At 40.1% G+C, this 21,527-nt stretch overlaps 1 protein-coding gene across 1 annotated transcript in view; it reads right to left on the bottom strand.

Annotated features, from left to right (window-relative positions):
* Positions 1-20,912: 20,912 nt before the first annotated feature.
* CFL2 (cofilin 2) overlaps positions 20,913-21,527 on the bottom strand; it is a 51,485-nt gene continuing 50,870 nt past the window's right edge. Inside the window, exon 4 of the mRNA XM_089680226.1 lies at positions 20,913-21,197. Coding sequence (XP_089536352.1) covers positions 21,082-21,197 — 116 coding nt within the window. The 3' untranslated portion in view covers positions 20,913-21,081. The remainder of the gene's footprint in view (positions 21,198-21,527) is intronic.

Here is a 21,527-nt window from a genome sequence, read left to right as displayed (position 1 = left end):
CCATATTTGGTATTAAGGGGAAGAATAGCAATTGTTGGTGTTAGTGGGAGCAATAGTGTCCCATCATTTATGTCAGTGAAAGGAATAGAGCCCCATCATTGTTGTAAGTGAGAGGAATAGGGCCCCATCATTTGTGCAAGTGGGAGGAATAGTACTCCATCATTGGTGTTTGTGGGAACAATAGTGCCTCATCATTGGTGTCAGTGGGATGAATAGTGCCCCATCATTGGTGTCAGTGGGAGAAATAGTCTCCTAATGTTGGTGTTAGTGGGAGGAATAGTGTCCCATATTTGGTATTAAGGGGAAGAATAGCAAACCATTGTTTATGCCAGTGGAAGAAATAGAGCCCCATCATTGGTGTAAGTGGAAGGAATAGAGTCCCATCATTGGTGTAAGTAGGGGGAATAGTGCTCCATCGTTGGTGTTCGTGGGATGAATAGTGCCCCATCATTGGTGTCAGTGGGAGGAGTGTTCCATCCTTGGTGTCAGTGGGAAGAATAGTGCTACATATTTTGTATTAAGGGGAAGAATAGCAAACCATTGCTGATGTCAGTGGAAGGGATAAAGCCCCATAATTGGTGTAAGTGGGAGGAATAGTGCTCCATTGTTTGGTGTTCATGGGAACAATAGTGCCTCATAATTGGTGTCAGTGGGATGAATAGTGCCCCATAATTGGTGTCAGTGAGAGGAATAGTGTCCCATCATTGGTATCAGTGGGAGGACTAATGCTCCATTGTCAGTGTCAAGAACTATGCCCCACTGTTACTGACAGTGGGGGGAATAATGCCACATACAGCCCCTGGGCCGTAGTTTGGAGACCCCTGATCTAATGTATTGTTTCGTTTTTGAGCATGTGCAGCCTTGATAACTTGATTTTTCACATACAAATAGTGTACTGACTAAATTAATGTACTCTAAAGCTGTGTACTAATGATTTAATGATTCGCTCCAAAACATTTCTTCCATCCGATATTCCCATTGTGTGTGCCAGGCATTAGATGACAAATAATAGTCTTGGAGTGCACCCTGCATTTAAGTACAATGTCACTTAACTTTTATACACCCCCTCGTCCCATGTAGAAAAACACTGTTACCTGTAAAAAAAAATGACACAATAGGAGAAAAAATATAAAGGTATCTTACATCCAGGCTTCCTCCTGTGGCACCGAGGTAAAAGAGATGTCACTTTTGATGGAATCCTGGGAGAGGTGAGGATCCCAGGTCTTATGAGCAGATGCTTCTGTATAGTATGCATTCTAGATAAGAATCCGTGTTTCTATACTCTCCTTAGAACTCTTCCTTCTAGATAACAATACTTTTTCCTAAACACGCCTTAAAACCTTTCCTTTGTAACGTGAGCTCCTACCCGAATATAAAAAGGCTGCAGGTAGGCGACTACATGGTCCCTATTGCAAATAAACAGCCTTAAAACTAATTTTCAATTCCACTGGGCGACCAGGGCAATCAAATACTTTGGTACCCTTATTCCAACTAATCTGTGGGACACCATCACTCTCACATCCCTCCCTCCACAAATCAGGATCTCTTCTTCACAAGTGGAACACAGGCTGGTTTTCTTAGTTGGGTCACAGCAACTTTATCTGATTCTCAGCAACCCAGGATTATAACGAGGTTCCATGTATGGACCATTTCAAAACCTGCTTGAGAATAACCTACAGTATGTCAGGCCTCCCAATTCATTGACAATGGATGATGGTCCTCTGTCTCAGCTTTCACAGCTACCAAAAGACCCTTCAATTTAGATGACTGGAAAGCCTTGCTTGACTGAGACAAAAATGTTTTTTTTTTTTGTTTTTTTTTTCATGGTGCAAAATCTGGTGCGGCTTTGCATAAAACCAAATCACCTTTTAGGTTTTATTTTCCAAGCTTAATTGAACAAGCTGAAGTTAGAAAAAGATTGACTACCATGCTCAGCTACAGATTGTGAGTGGTCCAGTTTTAGTAAATCCCCCCCCCCCCCCCTATATCAACTCCCTACAATCTCCCTTGGCATTTTCAAGACCCCTCACCCACTTTCAAATGCTTCACATGAAGCTTTACATACTCATTATCTGTCCTCTATTGCTTAATCTCCCAGCCACTGGAAGATCATAAGATTTCATATCTCGTTCAATAGTAAGATGTACAAGTTTATATTCTCAGTGCAGCAAACTCAAAGAAAACTCAACCTCTCCTTGAAATTTTCTATTTTGCACAAATCTCCAGGAAACGAAGTCTAGATCAGGGTTTCTCAACCAGGGTTCCTCCAGGGGTTGCTAGGGGTTCCCTGAGCAATGAACAATTTATGCCTCTCAGATAAGTTTCCACTGACACCATTCATCTTTTTAACGTTTTGTAAGGGGGGAATTCTTCTCAATGGCCACAAGTGTAAAGATCATTCTTCCCACTGACTATCACATTAATGTATTAGGAGTTGTAGATATAGTCATTTTTAAAGGGGTTCCCTGAGACTTGAACATTATTTTCCAAGGGTTCCTCTGTGTTGAAAAGGTTGAGAAAGGCTGGTCTAGATGTTACAGAACCGCATCAGTCCTGCAAATATTTTAAGGAGACGTGGCTGACACCTGCTGGTGGTTTACCATTTACTTTCATATTTTTTTGTACTGCCCAAGAATAAAGCCCTTCTGGACTAAAGTAAGGGAAATTTCTTCGAAATTCGTGGACTTTAGCATACAGGATGATCCGGTCTTCTTCCTGCTACACCACTCTTCCATACCCACCAATATATGGGAGAAACTCATCCTCCATCACTGTTTGATTGCAGCCTGTCTAAATGAGCCCTAGTATGTGTATGTATGAATGTGAGTTAGGGACTTTAAATTGTAAGCTCCTTGAGGCCTGGGACTGATGTGAATGTACAATACATATACACTGTATTTAAAGCACTGTGTAAATTGTCGGTGATATATAAATACCTGTAAAATACATATATATACAGTCTGTATATATATACATTCAGTCGTATCTGACCCATGGCGATTGCATGGACCGTCACTTGCAAGCGAGTTTTTCCATGAATTCTCTTAGCAATTATTTTACAGGGTAGGTTACCAGGTCTTTCCCCAACCCCTACCATGCAGGAGATCCCGCATGGCCAGGGATAAAACTAGGACAATTTAGACAGGAGATAATTAACCTACCAGCATGTCTTTGGAGTGTGGGAGGAAACCAGAGTACCCGGAGGAAACCCATGCAAGCACAGGGAGAACATGCAAACTCCATACAGGAGGCGCCATGCTTGGGAATTGAATCCATGACCCAATTACCGCATGGCAGACATGCTAACCACTAAGCCACTGTGCCGTATGTACACATATATTAGTAAAGACTGCAATAAAGAACTACAGGAAAATACTTTTCCTATAAATAATTTTGCTTACATACATGTAAAAGGAGTGAAGGAACTTTCCTTGTAAAACAAAACAAAACTGAAGGACCAGAAAATTCAGGATTCATATCAGATTTGTCTGCAACAAATTTAGACTGAATTTCATGTTTTTCCCCTGCGAAGGAAATAATTGCCTATTATGATATTTAGAAGAGAAAAAGGTGACAATTTTCAGTTCTGTGAAAGACATGGCATTGTAACCATGCTCTAGCTCTCCTAACCCCTCACTCATACAGCACTGCTACATAGTGTGACGATCATGGCAGACTTTGTGATGAATGTATGACAAGCACCCTTTAACAACAGACTGGTGACTTTTTCCCAAAGTTTTGCAGGGAGCATGAGTCCAATGTAAACCTTGCCAGTATGTCTGTTCTCAGTCATGACTCAGTAGCTCATTACCTAGCAGAGCTGGGGACAGCTGAAGTACTGCTATAGGGTGGCAGGGCTGCGAAAAATCACATACTGTATATGTGTGTGTGTGTGTGTGTGTGTGATTTTGTATTTCCAGGTAGGGGGCACACATTGGCGGCTACAGCTGTCAATTACCGGGTCCCGGCCAGAGATTCCCCGCCAGCACCCGGTGATTGCCGAGGAACACTGACAGGAGAGAGGTCTGTATGTAAACAATACAGATCTCTCCCCTGTCAGCACCAGCATGCTGCTTTGTATTGCTCTGCATGCTTACATAGTAAACACACACAGGCAACATAGTAAAACAGCACACAGTTAACCCTTTCATTGCCCCAGATGTTAACCCCTTCCTGTCCAGTGTCATTAGTACAGTGTCAGTGCTTTTTATTAGCACTGATCACTGTATTAGCGTCTCTGAGGATGTCATTGACAGTCAGTTCCCCCACCAGTGTCAGAATGCCCACTGCAGTCCTGCTATAAGTCACTGATCACCTCTATTACTAGTATGAAGTTTAAAAAAAAAAATTCCAGTGTATATATACCGCCATTTGTAGACACTATAAATTTCACGTAAACCAATTAATTTACATGTATTGGAATTTTTGTTTTAACAAAGGCATGTAGCAGAATATATTTTGGCCTAAATTTATGAAGAAATTTGATTTTTTTTTTTTTTTTTACTGGATATGTTTTATAGCAAAATGTCAAAAATATTGTTTGTTTTTTCAGACTTGTTGGCCTTGTTTTGTTTATAGCGCAAAAAATGAAAAACTCAGAGGCGATCAAATACCACAGAAAGAAAGCTCCATTTGTGGGGAAAAAAGGACATAAATTTAATTTGGGTGCATGACCGCAATTGTCAGTTAGAATAACTCAGCACTATAACGCAAAAAAATGGCCTGGTCGGGAAGGGGGGTAAATCCTTTGTGGTTAATACATCCTGGAGTAGTGCTAGCAGACAGATTCCAGTGCAGCAACAAGCAGTGCTAAAGCTGTCATTAAATCTCAGCAGCATGTCAACACTTCAGGAGAACTAAATAAGTGTAGCTGGATATTTATCCACATCATGACCATTGTGACTCTCCTTTTCTTTTTTTTTTTTCATCACCAGAAGCAGGAGTTACAATTTAACATGACAAGATCAATCACTTAAACTGTTAGTTTGGGTGTTCTGTGATAGGACAGTAGAATTTGTTCTATAATCTGGATTACTTTGTAACTGTGTGCCATTCCACTAAGATTTACTGTCCAAGGCCAAACTCGACATCCACCAATCAAAAAGCTCATTTTTATCTTCAAGAGAAAAAAAGGAATTTGACCTCTGATGGGACATGACAGCTGCCAGCTGGGGTATGCTGTCTTATTACCAAGAACCTGTAACTCAACACACTGGCAGAACAGCAGCAAAAGATGACTAGTACATCATTCATTGAAACCATCGTGGGAGCACGCTTAGGGTTCAGGATTTTATGAAAATGTTTAATTACTTATAAATGTATTATTCTATTACGATTTTAGTGTAGAATTCACATATTTAGAAGCAATTTCTCTCCAGGAAGGTGGCTCTTGAACATGCAGCAGTTCACAAAGTGGAGTAAACAATATCTTTCTGCTAGTGTCAATATTACAATAGGTGACATTCAAGAATTCTTATCTGTGTCCAAATACAAGATAGCAAAATTTGTACTATAGCTGGTTGTTAAATCAACATTTTTAGTTAGCTAAAAATTAACTTAAAACATCCAGTTGCACTGAGGAAGTTTAGAGTTGTCCCCTACCTCTTTGATTGTAAGCTCCCAGGATCAGTCCCTCCTAACATTCTTGTATTGAACTGTATTGTTGCTGTATTGTCTCCTGTTATATTGTACAGCACTGAGCAAACTGTTGGCGCTATATAAATCCTGTATAATAATAATAAATTGAATCCCATTAATAGCACTCCTGAAGTTTGACAAGGTTTGGGGTGGGTGGACAGCATCTTCCCTCACTGTTTCGGATTGAGTCATATTCTAACGAGTTTTTCTCCTATTGGAGTCTCTGTTTTTTTGGTTTTCTCTTTTCTTTCTGCCATGATATTTAGTGTATCCACTTGTCCTTCAGAGGATTTTCCCCTATTCCTCATCTAGCCATTTTTTTGCGATACGGCGCTGTGTTACTTTAAATGACAATTGCGAGGTCATGCAATGCTGCGCCCAAATTAAATTTAAATCCTTTTTCCCACAAATAGAGCTTTCTTTTGGTGGTATTTGATCACCTGTGTGGTTTATATTTTTTGCGCTATAAACAAAAAAACAAACAATTTTGAAAAAAAAAATAAAAATTTTGACTTTTTGCTATTAAACATGTCCAATAAAAAAATGTAAGAAATCTAATTTCATCATATATATATATATATATATATATATATATATATATATAAAGAGCAAAATGTATTCTGCTACTTGTCTAAATCCCAATACCTGTAAATTAATTGGTTTATGTGAAAGTTATAGCGTTTACAAATGGCGGTATATATGCTGGAATTAGTTTTTTACTATTTTCTTTACTAGTAATGGGGGCTATCAGTGACTTATAGCGGGACTGCGGCAAGCATTCTGACACTGGGGGGAACTGACTTGGTGTTACTGACATCCACAGTGACACCAATACAGTGATCAGTGCTACAAAAACCACTGACACTGTACTAATGGCACTGGGATGGAAGGGGTTAACATGTGGGGCGATCAAAGGGTTAACTGTGTGCTGTTTTACTACTGTATGTGGGCTGTGTGTGTGTTTTCACTGTAAGCACACTGCTTTGTATGGCTCTGCTATGTAGAGCCATACAAAGCACTGTACAGGAGCTAACAGGGGAGAGATCTGTATTGTTTACATACAGGTCTCTCACCTGTCTGAAATCATTGGAGATCGCTGGCTGCTGGCAGGGAATCACCTGCTGGGACCCGGTGATTGATAGCTGAAGCTGCAAACAGCACGTGTGCCCCTTACCCGGTACTGCAAAATTTTGCATATGTATATGTGATTTTGCGCACCCATGCCATCCTCTAGCAGTATTTGCTATAGGGCGGCATGGAAGCGGGCATACTGGATTTGTTTGCTACACTGCTTTGACTAGCTTACCTCTTTGCTTCTCTAATGGGGTGTAAATTGCTCTCTTAACTCAACTCTGTACAATGAAACAGGGTGAAGTGATCTTGTGTTGTATTTTTTATGCCCATCTTTCTATGGGTACTTATCGGGACATCTGTAGGCACAGTTATTGTTGTGGTTGTTTAAATGTTTTTTGTTTTTTTTTTATGTTGCTTGCAGCTGTAATTTAAATGTTTTGTTTGTTGTATCTTATGCTAAATGTTTAATTTAAAAAAAAAAAAAAAAGTAGAATCCCATATTTAATGTCACTGGGTCAGGCTGGCCCTAGCAAACTAATTCCATTACAAAACAGTATTTTTGCTGGGTGTGTTGTAATGGACTGTAGAATTAGGTACAAGCAGTAGGCGATGTTATGTCCTGGCAGCAGTACAGGTGACTTTCCGTCTTTTGCTGAATATTAAGAGCGTAATTTAAAAATGCTTCTTCTGATTGGAGATTGTAATGTCACCCATCCGCCTCTCAATATTGGCCAATCAGAGGAATAAATATTCAAGTCCTCTTCTGGATGGCAGAGAAACTCTAAAGCAGGCCAAAGATTATGCAAGCATGGGTGAAGGGAAAGAAAATGGCTTGATTCCCCCATCTACACAGTCAGTGTTGATGGAGGAATCCCTCCCACAGTGTGATTGTTTTTTGTCGGTGAGAAGCCTTCCCTGCCGGAAGAACACATGGATTAGTGTTGCTGGCCATAGCCGATGGCCCTAATCATTTGGGAAAATCCCAACAGACTGGTTGTACACAATGGATCATCTTTTATACAACCAGGTGCCATACATGGATTGAAATTGGGCTGGTCCCTGCTGAACCGGCTGAATTTTGCTCCATGTTTGGCAGGCTTTAGTTTATTTCTTTATATTCCACAGCAGGCAGGAAGTTGCAGAATACAGCACAAGTGCTCCTACAGTCCATTACATACCTATGAGGCTCTATCATTGAATACAGAGCTGGGTTCATTTGTGTCTTTTATGTCTGTTTGAAGCAGGGGTGTCCCTAGGGTTGGTGTCACCCGGTGCGATAACACTTGGTGACACCCCCTCCGACGATCCCCGCAGAATGGATTGGATCTGCAGATTGAGCATAATGGATCAGACTCTGAACCATTATGCTCCCCAATCCGCAGATCCGATCCATCCTGTGGGGATCGTTGGCATGCAACAGGGTGACCCCGGGCCCGCTCCACGAAAAGGTAAGTTGTAAAGAAAGCCGACGAACCCTGCAGGAAGGATCGGATCCATCCTGCGGGGAACGTTGGCTTGCTTTACAACTTACCTTTTCGTGGAGCGGGTTCAGTGTCATCCTGTGCGGTAGCTATCACCTAGTGTGGTGCGCACCCCCCGCACCTGCCTTGGGACGCCACTGGTCTGAAGTATAGGGGTTACCACTGAACAGGGGCGGACTGACCATTTGGAAACTCGGGCACTGCCCGAGGGCCTGGGGTCAGTAGGGGGCCCCATGAGATGCCCCTGATACCTTTTTCATAGGCTTTTTTGAGTTTGGGCAAGGACACAAGGGCCCCATGATCCCCTATTGCCCTGGGGCCCCATGAGTTGTCAGTCCGCCCCTGCCACTGAAATGACTAGATGCTTGAGGTGATCACTGATCAATGACCCTCAGGGCTCATGTACACTGCAGCTGCTAAACTGACGTTCAGGAGCTGTTCAGCGTTTTTTTCAGCAGCCCCTGAATTCTCCTTTATGTTTTCCTATGTGTCCGTGTACACATCGTCGTGTAAAGGCAGTTGAGTTTACAGATGTTTTATTGAACGCACCAAAATTGCATTCAGGAGTAGACTTTACCAGTGTTTCAAATGCCAAACGCGGTTAACCACATTTACAAGCATTTGCGTTTAGACACGTTTTTTGACAGGTCCATATCCAGATGCTCTCCAGAACCTTTTTTCTTCATCAAATATGCATGCAAAGCGTTTTGTATTCAAATAGACCCAGTACAGCATCGCAGTCAGTTCCAGGTTTTGCGTGAAGGAAAAAATGTTAGAACGTGCCGCATTATGCTCATGATGGGATCCATAGTGAATACAACCAGAAAAGACAGCTCATCTCAACACATACTGCTCTCTCTGCTTCTGCTCTCTCAAAATGTCTGAAATAGTTAATTATTTACTAGTTTTCAGTGCATTCTGGGCATTTGGAAGGTCTCCTGAGGTTATCTTTTAAAAATGCTTCTAAACGCAAACGTGCATAAACACGGTATGCAAACGTGGCTAAACTGATGTTTTTTAACCTACATTTTCTAGCAGTCAGTTTCCAGCTGTCAGAAGAGTTTTCCAAATGCCCCGAGTACATGAGCCCTTACAGAGTTATAGATATTATGTGGAATGCCAACTAACACTTTTTGTAATTCCTAATTTCTATTGTAACACAAACTGTTTCTTATACAATAATAGATATACCTCTTTTTGAACCTTGGCTCTCACACACAAGCTCTCCTGTGGACTTACTAGAAGGAGCATCAGGTGAAAATACAGTAAAAGAAAGAAAACTAAAGCAGCCATCACATCTAAGATTTGGTAAGCTGCAATATAATAAATGTTTGCTTTTTGCTTTAATATTGCTTAAAGCGGACCTGTTGATATGAGAAGTGCTCAAGGGAGAGATGGGCTGTTCCTTGTGTGGAAAAGTAGGACCCTTGGTTTCCTTAGTAAAGCAATGCTCCCTGCTGATTGGAGACTATTGGAACTTATATGCCACATATGTAAATTTATTAAATATATATATAGTTTGTTTATCCCTCTCTTGCTTTTTTTTGGGGCATCAGCTTAAAGTAATAGATCTATAAATTAAAAAAAAAAACACACTGTAGTCAATAGCAGCAATGTCACATGTCCAGGAAACTAGGTAACATCATCATTATATCTGTATAACTAAACACAACAACAAAAAAAAGTTTTTTGCTTTTTTTCTTATTTTTCAATACTACATTGTTCTATGCATTATTTCTGTGTATCTAAACATGTCAAAATTGTTTTTGCTTTTTTTTCTATATACTAAATTGTTGTTTTTGCTGTTTTTCAACTTATCAAAAAATGTCTTTATTGCTAAGATATCAAGCCTCTGATAGCTTCTGATATCATACAAAATTAATTTATTATTTTATCGATTAATGTGATAACCCAATGTGACGTTACAGCATGTCGCTTTATATACAGAAGAATGTTGAACATATTCTGTATCCCTGCAATTTCAAAAGAAGTAAAATATAGAAGTAGAATACTACATTGTCCAAACCCAGAGGTTAGAGAAATTTTATTCTGGAAGTTCAGTCATTCTGGACTGACAGCCTAAAGTGCACAGCTTTGCCATTTGTGTCCGGCGATGACAAGACCAGGAATGTGTTTGCTATTAATAGTCTGGTGTATGAGGGCCTGCATGCTGGATCATATTACAAATTAATGTTTCTACAGATTACATGTCCCATAGTCATACCGCTAGTCCCCAGAGAATGCATCAGAACATCCTATTCGAGAACATGAATTTAGGAAGACTTTTGTATGTCTCTTCATAGGCCTAGCAATTGAATTCTAAAGAAAGAGAAATTGCACTGGGTTAGCCAATAGATTATAAACATTTCTTTTGAGGGTTATTAAAAAGTATCTCAATCTGTGAATTGAATGCCATAGCACAGAAAGTGTACACCATAAATATCCCGAATATTATATTAACTCGGCAAAAGACAGACATTCCATTTGGTTATGTTGCCTTGACATGCTTTTCATTGCTGTAATGATTGGGCAGACATTGAAGTTCTGCTGCCAGCGCACTTTTATTGTTGTACTGTACCTACCCTATCTTATATATCCTTGTTATTGATTTCAGAATAGAACTCCATATAGGACTCGGTGGGATTGATTTACTAAAACTGGAGAGTGCAAGTTCTGGTGCAGCTGTGCATGGTTGCCAATCAGATTCCACCCTCAGCTTGTTCAGTTAAGCTTTGATAAAAAAAAACTGGAAGCTGATTGGTTTCTATACAGAGCTACACCAGAATTTGCACTCTCCAGTTTAATAAATCAACCTCACCCATTTGGAAGAAAAGTATATATTTTATATTTTAAAAATATTCTTCCCAAATATTTTGACATGCTGCAATTTTGACCACATTAAATATATATATATATATATATATATATATATATATATATAGATTAGATATATATATATAGATATATATATATACACAGTAGGACAAAAAAGTATTTAGTCAGCCACCAATTGTGCAAGTTCTCCCACTTACAAAGATGAGAGAGGCCTGTAATTGGCATCATAGGTAGACCTCAACTATGAGAGACAAAATGAGAAAAAAAATCCAGACAATCACATTGGCTGATTTGGAAAGAATTTATTTGCAAATTATGGTGGAAAATAAGTATTTGGTCAATATCAAAAGTTCATCTCAATACTTTGTTATATATCCTTTGTTAGCAATGACAGAGGTCAAACGTTTCCTGTAAGTCTTCACAAGGTTGGCACACACTGTTGCTGGTATGTTGGCCCATTCCTCCATGCAGATCTCCTCTAGAGCAGTGATGTTTTGGGGCTGTCGCTGGGCAACACGGACTTTCAACTCCCTCCAAAGGTTTTCTATGGGGTTGAGATCTGGAGACTCGCTAGGCCACTCCAGAACCTTGAAATGCTTCTTACGAAGCCACTCCTTCGTTGCCCGGGCGGTATGTTTGGGATCATTGTCATGTTGGAAGACCCAGCCACGTTTAATCTTCAATGCCCTTGCTGATGGAAGGAGGTTTGCACTCAAAATCTCACAATATATGGCCCCATTCATTCTGTCCTGTACATAGATCAGTCATCCTGGTCCCTTTGCGGAGAAACAGCCCCAAAGCATGATGTTGCCACCCCCATGCTTCAGAGTAGGTATGGTGTTCTTTGGAACTCAGCATTCTCTCTCCTCCAAACACGACGAGTTGTGTTTCTACCAAACAGTTCTATTTTGGTTTCATCTGACCATATGACATTCTCCCAATCCTCTTCTGGATCACCCAAATGCTCTCTAGCAAACTTCAGACGGGCCCGGACATGTACTGGCTTAAGCAGGGGGACACGTCTGGCACTGCAGGATCTGAGTCCCTGGCGGCATAGTGTGTTACTGATGGTAGCCTTTGTTACGTTGGTCCCAGCTCTCTGCAGGTCATTCACTAGGTCCCCTTGTGTGGTCCTGGGATTTTTGCTCACCGTTATTGTGATAATTTTGACCCCAGGGGGTGAGATCTTGCGTGGAGCCCCAGATCGAGGGAGATTATCAGTGGTCTTGTATGTCTTCCATTTTCTAATTATTGCTCCCATAGTTGATTTGTTCACACCAAGCTGCTTTCCTATTGCAGATTCAGTCTTCCCAGCCTGGTGCAGGTCTACAATTTTGTTTCTGGTGTCCTTTGACAGCTCTTTGGTCTTCACCATAGTGGAGTTTGGAGTGTGACTGTTTGAGGTTGTGGACAGGTGTCTTTTATACTGATAACAAGTTCAAACAGGTGCCATTGATACAGGTAATGAGTGCAGGACAGAGGAGCCTCTTAAAGAAGAAGGTACAGGTCTGTGAGAGCCAGAAATCTTGCTTGTTTGTAGGTGACCAAATACTTATTTTCCACCATAATTTGCAAATAAATTCTTTCCAAATCAGCCAATGTGATTGTCTGGATTTTTTTTCTCCTTTTGTCTTTCATAGTTGAGGTCTACCTATGATGCCAATTACAGGCCTCTCTCATCTTTTTAAGTGGGAGAACTTGCACAATTGGTGGCTGACTAAATACTTTTTTGCCCCACTGTATATACTGCATGTTGAAATGTGTTGAAAATATATGAAACATTTTTAAAAATACATTTCAATATACTGTATGTCTTTGAAAATACAAATGTATATTTTTGGAATGCATTTACAAATATATGTAAAAATATATGTTAAAATTACTTTTTATACAGTATGTTAAAAAAATCTGAAAAATATATGAAAAACATTTTTAAAATATATATTTTTTAAAATATAGTCTTCAGATTTTTTTTTTAACATATAAAAAAATCATTTTAACATATATTTTTACATATATTTGTAACTGCATTCTGAAAATGTAGATTTGTATTTTTAAAGACATACAGTATATTTGAAATGTATTTTTAAAAATATTTTTCGTATATAGTTTATATAGTTTATAATTAAAATATAGTTTGTAATTAAAATGCAGTGTGTGTATATATGTATGTATGTATATATATATATATGTATGTATGTATGTATGTATATATATATATATGTATGTATGTATGTATATATATATATGTATGTATATATGTATGTATATATATATAATTTATTTATTTTTTTAAATATATTGAATATGGCCAAAATTGTAGCATTTCAAATATATGGGCAGCACAGTGGCTAAATGGTTAGCACTTCCGCCTGGCAGTACTAGGGTCGTTGGTTCGAATCCCAGCCACGGCACCTCCTGCCTGGAGTTTGCATGTTCTCCCTGTGCCTGTGTGGGTTTCCTCTGGGTACTCCGGTTTCCTCCCACACTCCAAAGACATGCTGGTAGGTTCATTGGATCCTGTCTAAATTGGCCCTTGTATATGAATGTGAGTTAGGGACCTTAGATTGTACACCCCTTGAGGGTTAGGGACTGATGTGAATGTATAATATATATGTAAAGCAATGCGTAAATTGATGGCGCTATATAAGTACCTGAAATAAATAAATATGTCAATATATTTGGGAAGAATATTTTTAAAATATATTTCAAATATATTTTTATTCCATGTGGGCAGTGTGTCCACTTCACACCCTGTACTCGCCAATGGAGTCAGTGGATGATGGTGCACTCACTGAGCATTGATCACACATGCTAAAGGGGGTGTCAAGCTGTGTACAACAGTACTAATCTATGGGTTGTTTGTATAGTCATTATACTATATCTTCAGTACTTTTTCTTACCCAGAGATCAAACAATATATTTTGATGGGACAGAACTAACTGCTGGATCTGCAGTAGGCCTGGTTTTATTAGGATTAAGGGCTGGTCCTAAGTGAATTAGAAGGTGCCATGGATACTGTGGCAAACAACAGGGGAGATGGAGACTGCAGAATCTGGCACAACTCTGCATAGCAACCAATCAGCTTCCGGATTTTATTGTCAAAGTTTATTTGAACAACCTGAAGTTAGAAGTTGATTGGTTACTATGCTCAGCTGCTCCAGATCCTGTGTGTACCAGTTTTAGTAAATCTCCCCCAGTGCATTTCACCAACATATGGGCATAGCATAGACATAGCTGGCAATAGTCCACTAATAATAATCTCCTCAATGGTGTTATAAGTAGTGATAAAAACATAACATATGCATTTACCATTCCTAAATCAATCCATAAACCAAAAAAAAAGGTTTTGGTTAGAGTTGAACATAGTTTATTCTTGTTTGGCATAATATTTTATAAAACATTGTTTTGCTTGGCAATTCAAACGGATAAAAACATGTCTTGGCTGTTCAGGTGTCACTCTGGAACGGCAATACAATGAGCAAAGCTTTCATTAATGAGAAGTTTGGTCAAGTATCCAAGAATACATTGGCCGGCAGTACTTTCGGGATGATGGCGTTTATGTGGCGTGTATTCTCTATAGTGCAGGGTGGAGCATCAAGGACTTAACATTTCTAAGATATTTAATACAACTGTGACAGCATTGGGGTGACAGGTGGAGATGCAAATGTCTTTTTATGACTTCTTTATTACGCTTCATGTTTTCTGTGACTACACCCTGTGAGTTGAGGATTCTTAGGGGTCTGTTTATCAAAGTTTTCGTCCAAGATCTGCATGATTTTCTCTTCGAGAAATGTTTGAATCTTGAGTGAAAACGCCCCTTAGTCTATACACATTATGTTGCTGTTTTTAGATTTTACCCAAAAATTCCACAATCAACTGGACTTGTTCTGTAACGTTAAAGACGTTTCATAGCTTATCTGAGCCACTTCTTTGGTTCTAATGAGTGTCAGCAGACATACCCCTGCATTGATATCTGCACTAGTAGCACAGACACCTTCATCTATTCACCATGGCAAGGCAGATATTAATTGTCCAAGAACAGGAAGGGAGTTCTAGCCTGTGTCTGTGCTACCAGTGTGGAGATGAATGCTGAGCTATGTGTCATTCATTAGACTTGGCTTGGATAAGCTATGAAATGTCTTCAACATTACAGAACAATATCAACTTGTATGTGACTAACTACATACCATGACCTAGATCAGTCTCAAAACTTGTTAAACAAAAAAACAGTCAGACTTTAGGGGGTAGGACTGTGGCTAGTGGGAGCAGAACATGCCCCAGTATCAGTAAGAGTTAAAGTGGTTGTAAAGGTTTTTTTTAAATAACAAACATGCCTATGCTTACCTGATTTGTTTAATGGAATTCCACAGAGAGGCCCCGAACCTCCTCTTCTTGGGTCTCCCAGCCAGCACTCCTGGCAAATCCTCTCTGTCCAGTGCCCCCATAGGAAGCTGCTTTCCATGGGGGCACTTGTGCATGCCCACTCTTGAGCCTCACTGCTGTGTTCATTGACACAGACTGTGGGACTCAGCCTAGCCCCCCGCTCCCTTGTAACTGACTTTGATTGACAGCAGCAGGGGCAAAGCCAGTGAGACCCAGAAGTGAGGAGAGAGAAGAGCTGCAGACGTGCACAGCGCTGGATCGAATGAAGGCTCAGGTAAGTAAAAGTAAGGGGGATTCGGATGCCTAAACATTGTTTACCTTAATGCAATGAATGTATTAAGGTAAAAAGTGGTTAGGCTTTATAACCACTTTAACAATGCCTCGGGCTTGCTGGTCAGTGGGAGTAAAAAAAATACTTAGAGCTTGTGGTCATCAAGAGGAGAAAGAGTGCCCTATCATTGGTGTCAGAGGGAGGAAAAGTTCCTAGTCATTGGTATCAGTGTGAATAATAGTGCCCCATCATTGGTATCAGTGTGAATAATAGTGCCCCATCATTGGTATCAGTGTGAATAATAGTGCCCCATCATTGGTATCAATGTGAATAATACTGTCCCTTCATTGGTATTAGTGGGAGGAATATTGCCCCCTTGTTGAAATCAAAGAGAGATTTAGTGCCAAGCAAGCAAACAGTCTGGAGACCACTGACCTAGATAAATAAGAACCTTCACAGACCTAAAACTACCATGCAAATTATTAAAAAAAAAATTGTATACCTCTCAGAAGTATGCATCTACTAGTTTATTGGCACAGTTGCAATTTAAAAACAAGGTGATTTAAACAGAAAGAATAGTGTCTTTGGTACTGTTATCATCCTTCCATCTTCCAGCTGTTATTTTTTTTTCTGAAGTAGGAAATTAATGCCTATGTGTGATTGGTTGCCAAAATCCTCATTGGATTTCAATAATTGTCCACAAGACTGAAAATAGTCCTAGTTTATCAAAGGTTTCTGATGGAAAGGAATTTTTTGTTGCCCATCAGCCCTCAATAGCCCTCAATCTTATTTTTTTTTTTTTTACTTTCACTCATTCTCCCAGATCATCATGGAAGAGAAGAGAAAAAAATCTAATTTGGTGCTAAAGGTAACATTGTCATTATGTATAAATTCATGTGGATACCTTGAAGGCCCATTCAGATTGTACCTATGTGTTGTGGTGTGCATAGGATGACAATACTGACTGAGTGGTTCCCTAAGGACAAGCAGTGCTGTCCCTCTTGAAATGTCTGTGCTTACATGCCAATAAACAGCTCAACAGCAAATCAGCCTGTTACTTCTCAGTGTGGGATTCCAAAATGACATACCTCACTTGGCAAGGCCCATACACCCTGTGATGGACAGCAGTTTTAATGCAACTTTAAATACAAAGAGTCCCTGTCACCAGATTGTTCATTTCAACAACAATCTTTCCATAAGATTATTTTTATGCATTTAACATACTCTATGCATGGTATTGCCTGTAAAAGCCTCCTTTTTGTAGATATCCAAAAACCCTGAGACTGCTGCTGGGCACCACTGTCTTGTATGTGATGTTTGCTGACTCAGATGTCACTCAAATGACACTCTATAGCAGGGTTTCTCAACCAGGGCTCCATGGAACTCTAGGATTCCTCCAGAGGTTGCTAGGGGTTCTTTGAGCAATGAGCAATTTTTGCCTCTCAGGCAAGTTCCCGCTGACACCGTTGATCTTTTTAGCAATCTGTAAGGGGGTAATTCTTCCCAATGACCACAAGTTTAAGGAACATTCTTACTTCTATCACACTAATATATCATGAATTGTAGATAAAGTCATTTTTAGCAGGGGTTCCCTGAGACCTGAAAGTTATGTCAAGGGTTCCTCTGCATTGAAAAGGTTGAGAAAGGCTGCTCTGTAGTATTCAACTTTGCTGCTTCACTGGCAGCTACATAATAAGTTATGTAGGGAAATGAAGCGAGGGGTGGAGGAGCTGGGCCAGCTTAGACAGTAATTACACAGTCCTAGATAAGCAGAGGGCAATGACATGCAAAGAGGGATGGGGCTGTGCAAAGGCATATTGCAATGTATTATTATATAATCTATGGGAAGGAAAAACACTGCAAATAAGCATTTGAAATACTTGATTTTTCTATACTTGTACCAGTATTTTTTTACATTGGTGACAGAGTCTCTTTTAAAACATTTACTCAAGCAAGCAAAATAACTGTTGTGTAGAAATAAAATCTTTGAATGTCATAGCTTTAGAACATACACCTGCCCCTGTGACGCTCCTGCATAAAAACAAAGTGCAAAGGACCACAGCAGTGCCATGCATAGCACTGCCAGTTTTAAAGTTCATAAATATATATATGTATATACAGTATATAATTTTATCTTCTTTTAAGGGGGCTTTTGTTGATATAATGTCTTGCCAGTACCTCTTTTTTTGTGTTGAAGATTTACTTTAAAGGATAAGGTTCACTGTTATATTTTGCAGGAAAAAAAATGTGCATTTATTATTTTTGTCTGCATGAGCCTGTACAGCATTGCGCCAGTGATCAGATCGCTGGTGCCATTCAGGTCTCCTGCAGATGTGTCAGAATATTTGCTTGCTCATAAGTGATGTACCAGCAAGCAGATGTACAGACAGGAAGAATCAATGAACTACCACTCTGGTAGTTCATTGAGGACTCCAAGCTGACAGCCGCTAAGGCTGCCGGGACTTGTAGTCTCTCATTCACAGAATTCTGTGAATGAATGATGTAGTTGGGCGGGCAGAGCCACGTTTTTTTTAAATTTGACAGCTAGCGGGGAGGGGAGAAGATCCCCCACATCAGATCGTAACATGTTACATCCCAATGTTGCAACCTCATCCCTTTAAAACCGCACACATACTAATTACACAGGTTCTGAGGCTAATTTATAGCAGATAAGGTACTAAGTGAGTTTAATTACCACCTTGATCAGCCACAGAATCTGTGTAATTAATATGTGTTCAGTTTTAGCCCTCATGCACACTTGACGTTTTGATAACGCTGGTAACGATAGCTGTGTAAAGTCACGTTAAAAATGTAAGTTTTTTAGCGTTTTTGCATTAGCATATAATGCCGTTTTCCCACGTTAATGTTTTTTAGCGTTTTTTTAATTAAAAAAGTCCAAAAATGCTGGTTTGCAGTGTTTTACTGCGTTTTTACAGTTAAAAAAAACTCCTCTAGAAACCCCTGGTTCTGTTTTTTTTTTACCAGCCAAAAAACGTTGATTACAGTCTGTGTGCATGGACACATAGGATAACATGCTGGTGGGTTTACTAGCTGTAGAAAAAAACGTCAAAAGCCAAAAACAGCCGCTATAAAAATGTCAAGTGTGCATGAGGGCTTAAAGGGATGAAATGGCAACCCTAGTTACACCATGAACATGGGTGTAACATGTAACATGTTACGAAAGATGAACTTATTCTTTAAGTGTATCAGTTGAACTGTATGATTAATATTTTTATGGCTGGATCTTTATATTAATGTCATAAGACAGGTCGTAGATATTCAGACTTTCTTAACCCTTCTCCTGATACTGGTATAGTTACCTGCACCCAGGGGCGGACTGACCATTTGGAAACTCTGGCACTGCCCGAGGGCCTGGGGTCAGTAGGGGGCCCCATGAGATGCCCCTGGTACCTTTTTCATAGGCTTTTTGAGTTTGAGCAAGCACACAGAGGCCCCATGATCCCCTATTGCCCGGGGGCCCCATGAGTTGTTAGTCCGCCCCTGCCTGCACCAACTGTTAACAGTCTGACTGTACAATCTCTGTATAAATACCCTAGGATTTACCACAACCATGTAATATGGTGACTTACCTAAACTCTTCATTTAATCTGTATCCAATTACGTACAGCATAGGTCTTCAATGGTAGATCTAAATTTATTATACAGTCAAACTGTAATGTGTTTTAAGCAATACATGCATACTTGTATATTTTTACCAGGATACACTGGGGTTGATTTACTAAAGCTGGAGAGTGCAAAATCTGGTGCAACTCTGCATAGAAACCAATCTTTCTTTTTGTCAAAGCTTAACTGATCCAGCTGACGTTAGGAGCTGATTGGCTACCATGCACAGCTGCACCAAATTTTGCACTCTCCAGTTTTAGTAAATCAACCCCAGTGTGACTGCACATAAATTCAAACCAGCAGCAGATCTGATCCTGATGAGTTTATCCTAGTAGCACTGGCACATAGACTCCATATGCTTCCACAATAGGGTTGCCACCTCATCCCTTTAAAACCAAACACATGTTAATTACACAGGTTCTGTGGTTGATTAAGGTAGTAATTAAGCTCACATATCCCTGGTTCACATATATGCGGCCGTGCGGGCCGCGTTTTGCGCAGGCATGAGAACCCATTCATTTGAATGGACTCACGTGCCCCGGTCCCTTCACTTCTTTGGAAACCGCAGCCCGCATGGGAACCTTGGTTCCCAGTGCGGTTGCGATTTTCAGTGCGGGCGGCGTGCCATTAGAATTATTGGCACCCGCCCATGGGTCCGCATTCTTCTGTGTGGGTGGTGCGGCTGCAAGGATTTTTGTGTGGATCCGCAACGGCACCACCTGAACATATGTGAACCTAGCCTAAGTGTCTTACCTGCATTAAATTAGCCTCAGAACCTGTGTAATTAATATATGTTCGGTTTTAAAGGGATGAGGTGGCAACCCTATTCCACAAGCATATTACCATGAATGTTTACATGAACACACTTTAACTACGGAACATGGTTTAACTATGGAAAGTCCACTGTTCATTTACTTTCACGGTGTGGGTGCTAGGAAGCCATGGCTATTGTACACCCAGTAACTGCCATTTTTATTTTATGATTCTATAACATTGCCCCCATGATCAGATTGTCTCTGGTCTCCAGGTCCCACCTACACTTGTCTGTTTTCATGTGTTTACATGAACACACTTTAACTACGGAACACGGTTTAGCTATGGAAAGTCCACTGTTCATTTACTTTCATGGTGTGGGTGCTAGGAAGCCATGGCTATTGTACACCCAGTAACTGCCATTTTTATTTTATGATTCTATAACATTGCCCCCATGATCAGATTGTCTCTGGTCTCCAGGTCCCACCTACACTTGTCTGTTTTCATGCAGCAAAACTCATACATTTTGCTGCATGAAAATGTATTTCAAGTAAAAATCCAATTCTTTCCTATATGGCTGGTTCACATCTATGCGCCGCAGTTTAATGGAAAAGATAAAGGGAAACTATATGGGCGCATCCACACCCACACATCTGCCTTACCATGCTCGCTACAATGCACACAGAACAGTGTGAATCCAGTCTCAAGCATTAACAAAACCAAAAAAAAGGGGTTTAAACCCCATCTGAGGAACGGGTATAGAAAAATGCAAAGCAGGTTGAAAACCTGTGATAACCCTGTTAAAACACGCTGTTCCTTATACTTTAATAATATGACAGTTTTGTACGGTGTTAGTTCACTTCATTTTTCCAAGCACCAATGTGGTTTATTGTTTTCACAGAGGAAAATAATCAAAAAAAGAATTCAATAAATAAAACAAAAACCTAGAACCTTCCATGTGGTCAGAACAGGAACTGATATGGTAGGTACTATAAGCTTCCGCAACAAAAGGAATTGCGTTCATTTTAATGGAACACCTTCAAGTGAAATAACCACATTGCCTCCTAGTTTATCTGCCAGGGTGCTTCGGTCTTTGATATCATCCATGCCATTCACTTGCCACTCGTGTTTGATGCCTAGGAACAATAAAGATGACATGTTGGAAACTGTTGACAGTCAACAAATAGTTACATGTTAAAAACACTTCAGCCATTATCACCTGACTGAACTTTCAGTTAAATCAGCTAGATACATTGATCCTAGGTTCACACCTATGCGGCCGGGCAGGCCGTGTTTTGCTCGGGCACGAGAGCCCGTTCATTTGAATGGACTCCCGTGCCTGTGACACGCAGGGAAAAAAGGCCCTGTACTACTTTGGAAAACGCAGCCCGCACGGGAACCTCGGTTCCCAGTACAGTTGCATTTCCCAGTGCGGGCGGCATGCCATTAGAACTAATGCCACCCAC

Source organism: Staurois parvus, unplaced genomic scaffold (assembly GCF_062004578.1).
Source record: "Staurois parvus isolate SC_StPar_1 unplaced genomic scaffold, SC_StPar_1.0 ptg000237l, whole genome shotgun sequence".
NCBI lineage: Eukaryota > Metazoa > Chordata > Amphibia > Anura > Ranidae > Staurois > Staurois parvus.
The sequence above is the reverse complement of the archived record's forward strand: the minus strand, read 5'-3'. Positions and strand labels throughout refer to the sequence as shown.